The sequence below is a fragment of the Aspergillus caelatus genome, assembly GCF_009193585.1.
Source record: "Aspergillus caelatus strain CBS 763.97 unplaced genomic scaffold BDV27scaffold_223, whole genome shotgun sequence".
NCBI classification, from domain to species: Eukaryota; Fungi; Ascomycota; class Eurotiomycetes; order Eurotiales; family Aspergillaceae; genus Aspergillus; species Aspergillus caelatus.
The window spans coordinates 1-14,744 of NW_022475486.1; the positions used below are offsets into that span (position 1 = coordinate 1).

The following is a 14,744-nucleotide window of genomic DNA, read 5'->3' on the forward strand; positions in this document are numbered from 1 at the left end:
AAAAAAAAAAAAAAAAAAAAAAGAATATTTTGGATTAGGTACCGTAAAAAGAAAAGCAATGAAAGAAAAGGGAATCCCCGTTAGCAACAAGGGTAAATTTTAATTGGGAGGAGACGGAAAGCTAGTGAAGCGCTGTGGAGGGGAGTTGGGAATTCAAGATAGGCGGCGACACGCGCGGAAGCGCCGCTAGTCCGGAATGGTTTGGGACGCGTCTAGAGCACAACCTTCTTAGCTTACAAGAAGTCCTTTACTTCCATAGAAATGCTTTCGTCTTTGTTTATAGTTCTTTATCCCTAGCCAGCAGTATTTATCATGAGACAAGCTAGCATGGGAGAACCGACTCAGCCTCCCTCGTTCAACTCTCAAGGGACGATCACTTCTGCGGGCCTTTTCATCCCTCCCAATATAAACCGCCCACGGTTGTATGTGGGAGATTCTTATTCCTACTATTCGCCATGCCCTGCCACAATCGCAACCCGCCAACCGAGTTCACATGCTTTTAAAGCTGACGAGATGGCCATAGATGATTCCACACCGACTGAAAGCTACCCGGAGAGCTATTTCGTTTTGGGTGTTGATGAGGCAGGTCGTGGGCCGGTTTTGGGTCCTATGGTATACAGTGCTTTCTATTTGCCACATGACCTTCACCACTCCCTCCTTGCACGCGATTACAGCTTCAATGACAGCAAGGTTCTAACACCTGGTGTACGCGCCAATTTAATGCGTCTGCTCTGCACCCCAGGGACTCCCTTGTTCGAGTCATGTGGATGGGCAACTAGACTTTTATCCGCAAGAGATATTTCATCAGGCATGATGCGCCCTGGTGCGGGGATGTATAACTTGAATGCACAAGCCATGGACGCTACTGTGGAACTCATTCGAGAGATTGTGGAGGGTCGCAAAGTTGACATTAGAGAGGTGTATATTGACACAATTGGAAACCCGGCCACCTATCAGCAGAAGCTGGAGCGGGTTTTTCCGTCACTAAAAATTACAGTGGCTAAAAAGGCCGACTCTTTGTACCCTTGTGTTAGTGCTGCAAGTGTTGTTGCGAAAGTGACCCGAGATGTAGCCTTGGAACTCTGCCATGAAGATATAGTGGAGGCCCAACAATCCGATGACCCTTCACAGGCAACTTCTACTGACAGTTGGGGCAGCGGTTATCCCTCTGATTCGAAGTGCGTAAGCTGGCTCCGAAGGAATATGGATCCCATATTCGGGTGGGGTAATGAATGCCGGTTCAGCTGGGGCACTTCGAAAGAAATGCTTGAGATGAAGGGGGGGATGAAGGTGGACTGGCCGCTTGATGAAGAAAACACACAACTTCGAGATTTCCTTTTGACGTCTTCTGAAGCTCCGAAGGGAACCAATCAAGAGTTGCGAGATTGGTTTGGGCAGAAGACAGCAGAGGTCCTCTAAGCAGAAATAGCACTCTTCCAATATGAAATTGCGATAGCGATGTGTGACACCCTAGAATGTATAAATATAAGACGCTAAATGTGCAAGAAGATCGCGAAAGTATCAAACAATATTAGAAAACGCCAAAAGGATATAAAGGAACGGGGGAGAAACAGATAAAGAAAATGTGTCATCAATGAACGGAGGGAGACAAGAATGCTAGGATCCATTGGGTATCAAATCAATTTCACTCCTTTCAATATCCTAGTTCGAGGAGTCGACGGGGATATTGGCGAGACTTAGTTCGGTGAAGGCAGCAAGATGAGATACTTCAGCTCATAAAGTCGCTGTTGAAAAGTAGTAATTGTCCCACAGGTATTCATAATCTTCGACAACACTGCCTACCAAGTCAAGCAGTGGTTTCCCTTTCATCTTCCCAGTTAACCCTTTCAACCACGGCCTGGTTAGAGTTAGCAAAACAATGGCATTGATTAGTGGTAGTAATAAGCGCTCATACTTGGTCAAGTTTTCATAGAGAGCGCCTCTCATGAACCACCATCCCATAGCCCATCCTCTCTTTCTCAATTCCTCGCGCTCCAGACCTGTCAGGCCACGAAGGCCACCAGCAAGTCTCTCTCGAAAATCGGTTTTGGCAAGTTGTCGGCAGCCATACTCCATGCCAAATCCAATGAGCCAAGGCCTCCAACTTCGTTTATTGCCATTCCATCTTTGCATCGCTAGTGCATAGGCTACTGGCCGCAAAATGTACAATACTTCTGCCAGCTGGCCTTGACCAGTGACTCGGTGCAAAAGGGCCTTGGGCGGCTTGATATCATCAGCAGTAAGTACTTTCGATATTAAAAAATTTGAGACGTCGTTCACATCCGGAAGGCAAGGAAGCGACAGTCCCGTACGAGGCATGGCCCAGCTCAGGTCCGAAGACCGCTCGCTTACTGGCGTTTGCATCCCGTTCCAATCGCCTTCCTCCTCTTCCGCAGATCTCGGGTCGACATCGCGCTCTGGTAATGGAGGGCTGACTAGCGGCCTCGAGTTTGTGAGACGTAGCAGAAACAAACGACATATTGCTTTGATACATTCGATGAGGATAACAACTCGCCAGCGAACTTTTTCACCTCGACGCCGCGCGATCATTTCCCAAAGTAGTTCTGTGTACTGAACCATTTGAAGGGCGATGGCGACCTTATGGTAAAGCGAGGAGTGGGACGTCCAGTACTTTGTATAGCGGGAATGTGGAGTGGGTGCCGGTCGAGAGATGGTCGATGGAAGTCTAGAGATGACTCGAGAAACAAGGGAATCATGATACAGCGAAAGGAGCTGTACAGAAGAATGTACTGGATGAACAATGTTAGAAATCTAGTTCGTGTTTGAAGTTGGCGGTATATATACCGCACTCTGACGAGATCTCCGAATCTCTGTATCGTCCTGTGTTGTTCGTAGGCATCAGTTTTTGTATACGTATATGTATAAGTAGATTACCCTGAAACGAACCCGGGATTATGTATGTGAGAGACCTCAACGCCGACTCTACTTGACCTACCGAGCTAGCGTTCTTAGTCACGAAGTCCTCGTACAATGGTAACCATTTAGATGGTCTCAAAAGCGTCGAGGGGACTGATCCTCTGCAGTTCCGCGTTGAATCCATAATCAATGAAGAACGTATTTTGTGTAGTAAGCGAGCCCCTATTAGCCTCAGGAAGAAGGAGAACGTAACAACAAAGTATGGGGATGAAGTTGAGCAAATCAACAAGTGACAGGGATATATGCAACACGTGCTCTCCGCATGCCAAGGAATATGTGCCGAGGTTCCGTTCGGACTATCTACTATTACTCAGTCCACCTTTAGATGTAACTAACTAGGGCAAAGTTGGCTATTCAAAGCTCCAAGCCATTGATATTCTCTTGATGTTAGAGTTATACCCCTAATCTCAAGAACCATAGTAGAGATCAAATATCTACTTCCTCCATAGCAATCACCACTCAGGTGCCTCGTTCCGGCCCTCGCCCATAGGCTCACTCATCCGCGTATTTCCAAAGGCCACCCGGGCGCATTGCTTCTCTATATCGTTCTTTTACTTTATCTCTCTCAAGCCTTCTTGCCTCCTCATGGTCAAATTCTAGTTCTTGTGTGTCAGGCATATCCGTGCGCCAAAACCCTGGCGGCGTAGCCGGACGTGGATGATGATTTCTATGTTTCCCAAAACAGTTGGCGATCAGCCTTGCTTTTGCCTCATCAAGGAGCTTCTGGCGGTCCTTTTCACCAAGCCCATCAAGTAAATGCTTATCTTCTCCCAAGTAGTCTTCTAGGATTTTCTGGTCATCTTCTCGACAAGAGACTGTAGAGTCAGTTCGTAGACCAGCAAGGCGTGCCATGACTAAGAATTTTTCTCCACAGCAATCAGGGCGCGTGCATCCCTTGATGCACTTGCGTTCTTTTTTCTTGCGGGTAACAGTGTTATATGCATACTCGAGCCCTTCGTTATAGTCAGGGTTTATCCTGAAATGACTAAGCTCGAGCCGGTGCAGTGGCAGAGCTCGATAAGGTCCATCCTCTGGATGCATTTCAATGGAATTAGATTTAGCTCGGTCGGAAATTAGGGCATTGGTTGATAATTGTTGTTTAGTCGGCCGTTTGTTGGCTTGCGAAGAATCCAATACTGCCGTTGTATCAGTAGGTAAAGGTGTATTATACTCAGATGCTTCGTGATCAGCATGAAATTCGTGCTGTTTGTGCCTTTTGGTATCGTTCGCGTTACCATTATCCTTCGCTAAATGCAACAGTGGCCTAGGAGGCAGCGGTTTCTCCAATAAGTCCTGCAAACGGTATGAGACACCTTTGGAACTTAAAGCTGCTGATAGGTAGCAAAAATCCGCCTTCAGCGGTGTCCTTCCTGCATGTGCTGTGGGGTACATTTGTTCACCATCCTCAGCTACGCACGATATAGCATGCTTGGGCGCCCTCGGGATTACTACTGGCTTTTTTTCTGGCCATCGAGCAGAACCATGCATAATGCTAGCATTGTCATCCACTGATTGAGGTGCTGTGGATCCATTAAGAAGCATGTGGCCTGATGCTAGGCAGTGATTATCCTGAGGCGCTGGTTCTCGAGATGATGGCGAATGAATAGTCGAAGGGTCTGTTTGGGATTTTTGATATGCATCAATGACCATCTCTTTGGTCGGTGTCTCGACAGTGCCGCCAACTTCATCCAAATCTTGGGTTTCAATTGTTTCGACGTGTTGGGAAATGTTTCGCACGGGACTAGAGAGCATACTTTCGCTTTTGATAGTAATGGGCGGTTTCGATTCCCTTTCCCTCAAGCCACTATAACGAGCTAATGCCCCAGATTCGGGTAAAATCCCGCGTTTCCTCTTCAATCCCGGGTGACTCTGCCTCGCTGATGTATCGATACCTTCGTTCTTGAAAGGAAGACCGGACTGTGTCAAAATTACTTCTGGGGGTTCAGTCTGCAGGGGCTGTCCAAAGTTGTTCTCTGATATTCTATATTCGCCGCAAATGACAGACGTACAAACTTCACCCAGCTCAGGCCTAGGTAAACCCAAGAGCCCAGGAGCCCCGTCTGCTGCATTGTGACTAACCGGCACTGACATGCCATTTGCAGGTACCGACTCTGCTGTTGGAAAGCCATCATGGTCTTCATTTGCGATGTTCTTCACACGTTGAAATTTGGCAGCGACACCATTCAGCACCAGTGTAAACTCATCCCGCTTGAGACATTTGCTCCAGTGTTCCAGCTTTCTCTTATGCCGCTTGATCTGTTGTCTGAGACCCTTACACGCCTTTGCGAGTGTTTGTGCATCTCCATATAGTGCAGCATATTTTCCATTGACAATTCGCATCTCTTTAGCACTATATTCCCGCGACAAGAGATTGTGGTCATCACACAGACTCAAAACACGCTGCGGCGCATATGCTTCCTCCAATTGAGACTCGCTCACAGAGACTTCAGCACCATCTAGGCCAATGTCATTACGGCTTATTTCTTCTCGTAAATGGGTAACCTCAATATTCAGCCTCTCGATCTCGGCCACGGCTTTACTTCGGGCATCCTCCGTAGCCCTGAGTCTCTCTTCTGCCGCGGCGACTTTTCTGTCACGAATGGTAAGCACAGCAGTCAAATCGCTGTATGCATCATCGAAAGATTTCTCGAAGCTCTGAGCCACAGAGGCATGAAGTTGCTTTAGAGTTTCCATGGTAAATGAGAGTAGTCCCATGAAAGGTAATGGATATACATATTTTCAGGAGTCTTGGGGAGCGCGGCAGTACTTATTCAAAGGACGTCATACCCGTGACCCTAGGCGGGTTCTGGGCTTGGCCTGTTTTTAGTCTTGAAATTATCGTTTATCGCCCTTTAGATAAGCGTCCTTATCAGACACCCATCATACTCCGTGGTGTCCAAAACCATCTCCTTAATACACAGTTTCAAGGAGTCTTCATTCTTGTGACTTTTCTTAAGTCCATACATATTTTTTTGTATTATTTTTATATGAAAAAGAAAGCTGCTAGCAGCATGTCGAAAAGACGTGATGACGGTGATACCATGACTTATCCATCGCCAAAACGGCGGCGTATATCCCAAACTAGCGACTACCTCTCATTCTTAAGCGATGAAGTTTTATTGCATATCCTATCTTACCTACCGATACCCGCTTTGCTAAAATGTCAGAGGTATGCTTACTCAGTAGGGACTCAATCTGGCAGAAATCTAACCTACTTCTTCCCCTTTAGAGTGTCCCGTCGCTTCCACACTTTAGCCGGAGACTCGGAGCTATGGAAGCGACAGTATTATTCTCGATGGGTACGACCTCGAGCACGTCGCTTACCGAGAGTGAGACGTGCCACCCCTCAACTTTCGAGGCTTGAATACTCGCCTAAAGTATCTACGTGGCTTGACCACAGTCATCTGGCAAGAGAAGGCAGCAATACAAATTGGAAAAAACAATATCGCCTTAGACACAATTGGTCCAAGGGGATATGCCGTGTAACCGCAGTTGAGTTGCCTCAATCTCCACAACCACCAATCTTGGTACAATTTTGTGCTGGGCTTGTGTTTGTAGCAGATTCCGCTCATGGGCTTAGAGTTTGGCACGCGGACAATACAAACTCTTGCTTAGCAAGTGTACCTTTCACGAACGCCACCACACAAGCATCTATAGTACCCACGTCATTAAAAGCAACTTACTGTTCACAGCAAAATGTGGCCAGAATTGCTGTCGGATTTAAAAGCGGTTGTTTTAGTGTGTATAACATGGACATTAGAGCCTTACGATTGAAGTTGGGACTCACGTACACTACTTCCACTGATCGGGCAATAACAGGGATGGCTCTGTCATTCCCGTATATCTTAATGGTATCCCAATGCAATGTGCTATCGTTATTTGGTATCCAAACTATCAATGAGAACTCGGACCACAATCCCGTCGAATTGATGGAGAAGGCCTACATCCTTGCAACACTCAAAGCCGAAAGCATATTGGCGCCCATGTCATTGTCTGTGCGTGTTGCAGGCTCAGAAATCATAGCTTCCATAGCGTACAGCTTTTACCACATCGGTTGTGGTTGGTCCATAGGGGTACAAGAACTACATTTCAATAGAGGCGGCCAGCAGATCAGCTCGCGACTCACAACCACAGTGGACTGTCAATATGGTGCGATACCGTTACGCCCCTCTAGCCGGGTATCAGACGAGCAACAACTTTCACTGAGCAGTGATCTGTATGAGTGGCCTACTGGGCCATCGATTTTACATCGACAGCCTCCAACTTCGATCTCCTATTCGCACCCGTACCTCTTGACCTCTCACGCAGACAACACCTTGACTGTGTACCTTGTTGTTTCTACAACAACAAATCTTCATGTCAAAGGCGGCCAGAGACTCTGGGGCCACACCACGTCGGTTGCAGCCGTACAAGTCGGTGATCACGGTAAAGCAGTATCTGTTAGCTCTCGTGGTGATGAAATTCGAATATGGGAACTCGAGCCATTGATCTCTTATTTCGGAACGCAAAGGATATTAGAGGAAAAAAGCATCCAAGTTAGCCCTGAGAACAAGCAATGTCGGAAGTATGAGAACTTCGGTGTATTATCAGGAGTCTCTCGTTGCGAGGTCAGTGGGGATCAGTCCTCTTCTCTGGAAAGGTCATACGAATTGGACGGGATACGAGGCTGCATTGGATTTGATGATGAGCGTGTGCTTCTGCTACGAGAACGGAATATCGGAAACCAACTTCTAGAATTATATGACTTCACATGATTCAGTGGGTAGAGCTAAAAGAACAGGACGGTTTACACCGTCCAAAACAGAAAGAATCAAAGAGAGATTTCCTCTGGTATGAACCAAACTTCTATAATACTCCGGAGTGATTGAAGCAGAGTGGTTGGCTCTAATTAATCACAAGGTGTTCATCTGAGAACCTTGGGAGGGTGTATTATTTAACTGCATGAATTGCTCAGATTGAACAGGAGCCCCTATCATATACTAGCAGTGCCCCCGCGGAGATAGGGACAAAAAAAACGTTCCTCTCTTAGACTACGTTTAAATATTTAGTAAACCACTCCGGTGATTTGGGCTGGTAAAGCTTTCCCCGTGCCATCTCTCCAGAGCCTCCTCACTGCGACAACGGCCTTCGCTCAACCATTCTGTTTCTTTTAAAGATAATTGGACACGTTACGGGGAATGATGAATGTTAAATGGAATGCAACTCAAAAGATCGTTTCATACATTCCTTGGTCTTGTCCCCAGTACGGCCGGACTTTTGAGATCCTCAGATGAAAGCACCGGTTGCTTTCGGTGAAATACAACCCTCCGACTAAGTCTTGTTTATCATTCAGTTGATTTCTTTTCTGCTGCTTTTCCTTTCCATTTGATTTATGGGATAAGCAAAAGAGGACGAGGGAGAGAGGGTTTGTAAAGGATAATAACGAAATCAAAAGGGTAAGGTTAAATGCAGAAGTTTCGTACCACAGAATTGCAGTCTAACTAAAAAGATGGGAGCTCTGCAGGAACCGCACGGCAAGCGAATTTAATTTGATTAAATAAATTAAATTCAATTTCTCGTCCCCGCGCACCGCCTTGGGCATATTATCTGCATTAAATTTCTCATCAATCAATCAATCAATCTCTACCGTTATTATTGTGGTCTCTTTCCTACTCCTTTCTTAAGAAAAAAAAATTCTGCTCATTCAATAATAGTTTCGCTACCATTCAATCTACCCAGAATATCTGCTAGATTCGATCAATATGAGTTTCCAAACCGGAGGTCGTGGATGTTTCAACTGTGAGTTTTTACTACTCTAGCGGCCTCGCTTTCCTGGCGCTCGCTCCAATTTTGGTGTCTAGCTTCTGTGCCCTCGCCTTGCGATTCACGCTGAAAGGTTTCCCTTCCTTCACATTGCCTGTCTTGCTTGATTTTTATTTCACTCAGTTAGCGCCTGTTTGATCTTTTCTCGCAAGAAGTGTGGAACTGAAAATCGGTGCCACTCTCGTAGGTCACTAAAGAAATTGAACTAACATCTTCTATACAACAGGTGGCGATGCTTCCCATCAGGTAATTTCTCCCCAGGTCACTAGTGCAAAGGACATTGATTATGTATTTCATCATTCACTTTTCATCAAACCATAATCTCACGGACCTGGACTCATAGGCCCGTGACTGTCCCAAGAAGGGCACCCCAACTTGGTATTGTTTATTCCTCTTTCCTCTAGTCATAGTTTACATTCACTAATGGAATAATCAAAGTTACAACTGTGGCGGTATGCTATATCCTGCCAGCTTATACTTTATTTGCACCTCATTAGCGGGTTTTACAATCCCAACACTCTTCCTCGTGGTAATATTCATTGCGTCTTGTCTAACGGTTTGAAAATCAATTGCAGGACAGGGACATGTTAGTAAGTGGATACTATGAAATATACTGTACAGTAATAAGCGCAACTTATCTGACGACCTCCCCTCTGCTAGGCCGCGAATGCACAGTAGCGCCTAAGGAGAAGTCCTGCTACCGCTGCGGCGGCGTTGGCCATATCTCCCGTGAATGTCCTCAGACAGCCTCGGGAGATGGCTACAGTGGTGCTACCGGTGGTCAGGAATGTTATAAGTGCGGCCGCGTGGGCCACATTGCAAGGAACTGTTCTCAGGGTGGGAGTGGATTTGGTGGCCGTCAACAGACTTGCTACTCTTGCGGTGGCTTCGGTCACATGGCTCGTGACTGCACCCATGGTCAGAAGTGTTACAACTGTAAGCTTTCCCCTGCGTTATGCAATATGTCACATCTACGCCAATGGGAGGGACTTTCACATTCTAGTCTTCATTTTCGAATCCTTACTATTCTCTCCTTTCTTCGTTATCTCTTATGCGAGTGTGTACTGACCCCTCAAATATAGGTGGAGAAGTTGGACATGTTTCGCGGGATTGTCCCACTGAAGCCAAGGGTGAACGGGTTTGCTATAACTGCAAGCAGCCAGGCCACGTTCAAGCTGCCTGTCCTAATTAGGTCAGAAACCAATTTGGGTTGTTCGTCTAATTTGCTGCGCCAGTATATACACGAGACGAGGCTTTAGAGGCTTTCTCATGGACTGAGCACGCGCTCTTCGAACCACTCGAACTCTCATATTTCTGCTTTCTCGTGTAGCCAGATCAAGGCTTGGCTCAGAGCCCTGGTCTTGGTGGGTTTTGCCCGTCCCTACCATGAGCATGATATTCATGAGTACTCGCGTGCCAATACATTGTATCTGTGATATTTGCCTTCGATTTCCAAGACGTGGACAGAAATTACGTCGGCAGTGATATGGCAAGTGGTCTAGGTTGCAGGACGACAAACGTGGCAGGCTTCTTTTGTGTGTAATGAGGATGGCAGCAAGTAAAATAAATCGATTCAGTTGATGTCTCAACTACTGGGAGTATTCTTGACTTTCTGGGACTCCTCTAGGCCTTTTGCTCAATTGTAGGTTTCTCTAAAATTCGTATGGGGGGAGCACGACGATTCGGAGGCTGAAATCTTTGTCCGCCGCATTTGATGGCATGAGTCCGAATTCAAAGTGCATTGGCATGTAATACATTCTTGCCTACACTTCGGACACCGCTATCAGAATATATACAGATATACTACAGTTCACGGAACAGCGAAAATATAATTTGGATGACCGTTGACTTATAATACCTAAGAGCTGCAGCTGCACATCATGGCCCGCTTGTATCGAGGAACATCTCCACAGAAGCGTTCCTCCTCCTCTTTGTTCCATCCCCAATCCTCTTGGAAGGGGTTTAGGGCCATTTGCATTACGCAGCCGAGGATCTCCCGATCTCCCTGACGTTCTACTCGATCGATAACTTCGTCGAGTATCCATCCGCGAGGCAAGAACTAGTGAATTGCCACCGTTAGAGAGGTAATCTGACTAAACTTGAGGGACTACAAGACTCACTCACCTTTGGATTCACTGTTTTCATAGCCTTCTGTCGCTCCACATCACTATGGGGCCCCCAATCCTCAAGAATCCTCAGTCTCCAGCGCTCGAGCCAATTTGCGATGCGCTCCTTTGCAGAATCTTCTGTGTACCCGATCCCGCCACATCCTTCATTATGGAAAAATATTGATGCAGCTTCTTTCCGTTTTTCTTCGGTGTCGAGGGCGCTGAGCGGTACATGAGAAAGCCGCAGGAAAAAATGGTTGAAGTCCAGCTCTAAAGCCTCCAATGTGTCAAGCATTTCTGAAAAGAGGTCCTGAAAATCTGACTCTTTCTGAGTCTTTAGTCCTAGTCTTCCGCCCATTAGCCGCTTGTATTCATTCAAAAATACAGTCCTGAACTCTTCACCCGTCCTTTCAATAATTTGTTCTGCAAGTTTGACGATAGCTGGAGCGGTATTTTCGGTTACTCCTTCTTTCAGAAAGCTCTCTTCATCAACTTTAGCTCCTACCCCAATGAGCTCTCCTAAGGATTCTCCAAGTCTAACCAAGTTCCACCAAATAATAGTTGGCTGGTTTTTATACGAGTACCTTAACAGATGGTCATCGTGGTTTGGTGTGTATTGAGGATCAAAGTTGTCCATGAAAGCGAACGGGCCGTAATCAAGCGACAAGCCATAGATTGATGTGTTGTCGGTGTTCAATACGCCATTCATGAAGCCATATGATTGCCACGCAGCCACAGTCTTCGCATTTCGTCGTGCAACCTCTCTATATAGCCTTGCAAACCGATTTTCTTCGACTCCTTCGTGTTTTTGAACCACGTCCCACGGCACGCCTCTTGCTGGATTATTAACGGCATCGGTGGGCTGATCTTCACCTAGAGGTACTGCAGCCGGTAGAGCTTCCCAGCCGTGAAATACATCTTCGGCAACATATGTAGCTAGTCTTCTGATTAGATCCCTGTCACCGCGTGCGCGGAGAAGGTCGAATGTTCCTATTCTCAGCCAGGATTCGGCAAACCGGGCCACTATAGCTCCAGGTTCAATACGCTCGCGTAAAACTTTGGACTCGGGCAGTAGAGTGATCGACAAGGCTCTGGTAGTTGGCACACCAAGTGCAGAGAGCGCTATGCTCGTCGTTAGCTAGACCGGTAGTATTACGCGGCTGTTGGTTTGGTACCTTCCGACACAACATACTCGCGGATGCTAGATCGAAGGACTGATTTTCCATCTGCAAAACGTGAGTATGGTGTCCTCCCAGCTCCTTTGAGCTGCAATTCATATCGAATGCACGTATTGGGGTTGGTGCTCTCGAATAAGCTGATAGCACGCTACTTGAGGTCAATCCAGGTCAGAGGTAAGGTCAGGAAACAAAGCTTACCCCATCCCCAAGCTGCCCAGCCCATGAGCCGCTGTATCCTGTCAACTTCCGCATCGTAGTATAGGTACAAAGACAACATACAATTGCCATCCTTCGCATCGTTAACTAACCGCGGCCAGCGTGTGAGTCTATTGAAAGGTCTACATTACCTCCATAGCATTGCGCCCATGGGTAGATGCCTCCGTTCTCCTCAGTCCAAAAAAAGTGATTCCCAGACACTACCGCTTTAAACTGAGGTGTAAGCTCTTCTCCTGACTTTAATCCCAAGTCCGCCATTGCTTTGGGGCTGACATCTAGAAGCTCCGTCTCATTAGCCGGCTCGGGGCGAACAAAGGTGTATAAGGCGCCTTTCACCAAGCGCGGACCGAGAGCTTCCCTCGGAGCTCCATGGGAGATCTTGGGAGTCTCGAAAGCAGGGTCTGGCGGCAGTTTGGTAGTGAAAATATTGGATTTTGGGAGGTCCTCCAACGAAAACCCCTTTGCAGGGTCCGAGAGTTGCGTAGCCATCTGTCCCAATCGATTCCGGACAGTTCGTGTCTGGTGCAGAGTATTGCAAAAAGACATATAATGACGATGGCGGCTTAGGAAGAGACGTGGCGTAGCAAGAACCATGAGGACCTCTCACAAGGCAATGGATGAGGCGGTGTGAAGAATGAGAGAAGCCGCCTAGTATAACGCTAAGTTGTAATGACCGCAGAGAATAATTCGCTCTTCTGTACGGAGTATGATTGCGGAGAAGACGGGTATCGGAATAGTATACTCGTAAGCTAAAAGCGGAGGTGTGACATCATTTGCGCTCCGTGACTAGGACTGGAGTTTCCCCCCCAACAGTAGGTCATATGATCAAAACGTAACATACTAGTGGGAGGCGATGAGTAAAGATGATTATGATCAGCAACGACACACGCCTTCAGGTGGGAATGAATATTTAATAGTGCCTTAACGTAACTGGTAAACGAGCCGCCACTGTAAGCGGCCCGCCCTCTTCTGTTTTCCATAGTAAACAGCCTATTTTTAAGCAATAATATCTCAAGATTCTCAACCATTATTAGATATATCAGTTTACAATCAAGGTATTGTACTAATATTATTATATTTCTTATATATAAATTAAACTTAAGTAAAAAAGAGCCCTGGAATATATATATCCTTATGTGGTTCTGGGTAGTAACCACCCTATATATATATCACCTAACCGATTGAATCCTTGTTCAGGATTCAATTGTGAGCCTTTTGGTCGAGCGGGTTAGGTGACTCCTAGTGGGAATCACACTTACTATATACTATAAAATATAGTATATTCTACCTTAGCTTAGTAGTAAGTATCTAAAAAGATTTATACTGTTTATATATAATTATTCTACTGCATAATAAGTTATATTTTAATTTTCAAGTAGAGATAAACTGAATTGGTTGAGATATTATTGCCTAAAAATAGGCTGTTTACTATGGAAAACAGAAGAGGGCGGGCCGCTTACAGTGGCAGCTCGTTTACCAGTTACGTTAACTACCAATATTGCATATATAGCAATCCTACAAATGCCAAAGTCCTCAAGGAAGGTAAATGACTATGAAACTGACTAGCTATGGATAATAATGATTTGGCTCCCTTTACAGAGTGGCGTCACTCAAGGATGGGAGAGCCTTCTTTTTCTTCCATTTTCTGTAATTGCAACACGTTTACGGAGTACTAGTACCTGAAATGAGTATTGGCTAACACACCATCGAACTTATTCCTAACAATGGAGGTCTTGTTCCTCTTTTGGAAACTGTCCAGGGCACTGACGTTTCCTGGCCTCCTAGCTTAATGATTGACGGAATCTCCCTATTACCCATAGCTGGGTTATGGCATAGGCACTCCATGGTGGAGCCCGCCTGTCAACTGTGAACTTGATGCAATAAAGTATGCCGTCAAACCTGGATACTGTCATGTTTATGGAGCTGGGATATATGCTACAGAGCAAGAAATATAGCCATGTTATCACGAAAAGTGGTATAGAACGAGAGAATCTGTTCGTGCTGACCAATGCCATAATTCATACCACACATGTCCAAAGAGTGACCAACGCAAGTCTGGAAAAGCTCCAGGTGAACTGTTAGCAGTCTGTAGATTTAAACATTTTCATGATTTTCTTTTGACGGGTGCCTCTTGCAGTTGACTTCCTTGGCCAGAGCTAACAATGGCCTACAGGGGCTATCAAGGAAGAGGTCAAAGCCGCAGGGGAGTCGCGTTCGATAGGAGTGTCTACTTACAGAGTTACCTTGATGACATTTAGAAAACGGCTAGAAATTATACCTTCCAACTTAAGTAAATCAAATATATCTGTACCTACAACATGGCAAACTTTTCCCCTCTCATGAACGCAGGGAATATGAACAGTGAGTTGTGGACCATTGACCTCCATCACTCAGGAAGTTATCCACTCGATGAGTTTGGGTATTGTCCAGCTTGGCTAAGAAGAGTATGCTCCAAAGATTGTGGCAGTGTCTGCAAAATTACAAGGAGCGAAGAGCTCTGCCT

At 46.1% G+C, this 14,744-nt stretch overlaps 4 protein-coding genes across 4 annotated transcripts; 2 read left to right on the forward strand and 2 right to left on the reverse strand.

The window, feature by feature from the left end:
* Positions 1-327: 327 nt before the first annotated feature.
* On the forward strand, positions 328-1,419 carry BDV27DRAFT_148887 (ribonuclease H2 catalytic subunit RNH201; the record flags this gene model as incomplete). Its single annotated transcript, XM_032070979.1, has 1 exon — positions 328-1,419. The coding sequence occupies one exon, from the start codon at positions 328-330 to the stop codon at positions 1,417-1,419; it is 1,092 nt and encodes a 363-aa protein (XP_031923285.1).
* A 315-nt stretch (positions 1,420-1,734) lies between these two features.
* Positions 1,735-5,631, reverse strand: BDV27DRAFT_148888 (peroxisomal membrane protein-domain-containing protein; the record flags this gene model as incomplete). The annotated part of the gene is made up of 4 exons (XM_032070980.1): positions 1,735-1,858; positions 1,916-2,733; positions 3,493-4,854; positions 5,017-5,631. 4 exons carry the CDS (start codon positions 5,629-5,631, stop codon positions 1,735-1,737), a joined length of 2,919 nt encoding a protein of 972 aa, XP_031923286.1.
* Positions 5,632-5,978: 347 nt separating this feature from the next.
* Positions 5,979-7,691, forward strand: BDV27DRAFT_148889 (WD domain protein; the record flags this gene model as incomplete). Its single annotated transcript, XM_032070981.1, has 2 exons — positions 5,979-6,106; positions 6,167-7,691. 2 exons carry the CDS (start codon positions 5,979-5,981, stop codon positions 7,689-7,691), a joined length of 1,653 nt encoding a protein of 550 aa, XP_031923287.1.
* A 2,777-nt stretch (positions 7,692-10,468) lies between these two features.
* Positions 10,469-12,937, reverse strand: BDV27DRAFT_134859 (YdiU domain protein). The gene is made up of 6 exons (XM_032068388.1): positions 12,373-12,937; positions 12,305-12,314; positions 12,224-12,254; positions 12,023-12,173; positions 10,864-11,969; positions 10,469-10,798 (listed from the first exon to the last, which is right to left on the reverse strand). Exons 1-6 carry the CDS (start codon positions 12,833-12,835, stop codon positions 10,598-10,600), a joined length of 1,962 nt encoding a protein of 653 aa, XP_031923288.1. The 5' UTR covers positions 12,836-12,937; the 3' UTR covers positions 10,469-10,597.
* Between the last annotated feature and the right edge of the window lie 1,807 nt (positions 12,938-14,744).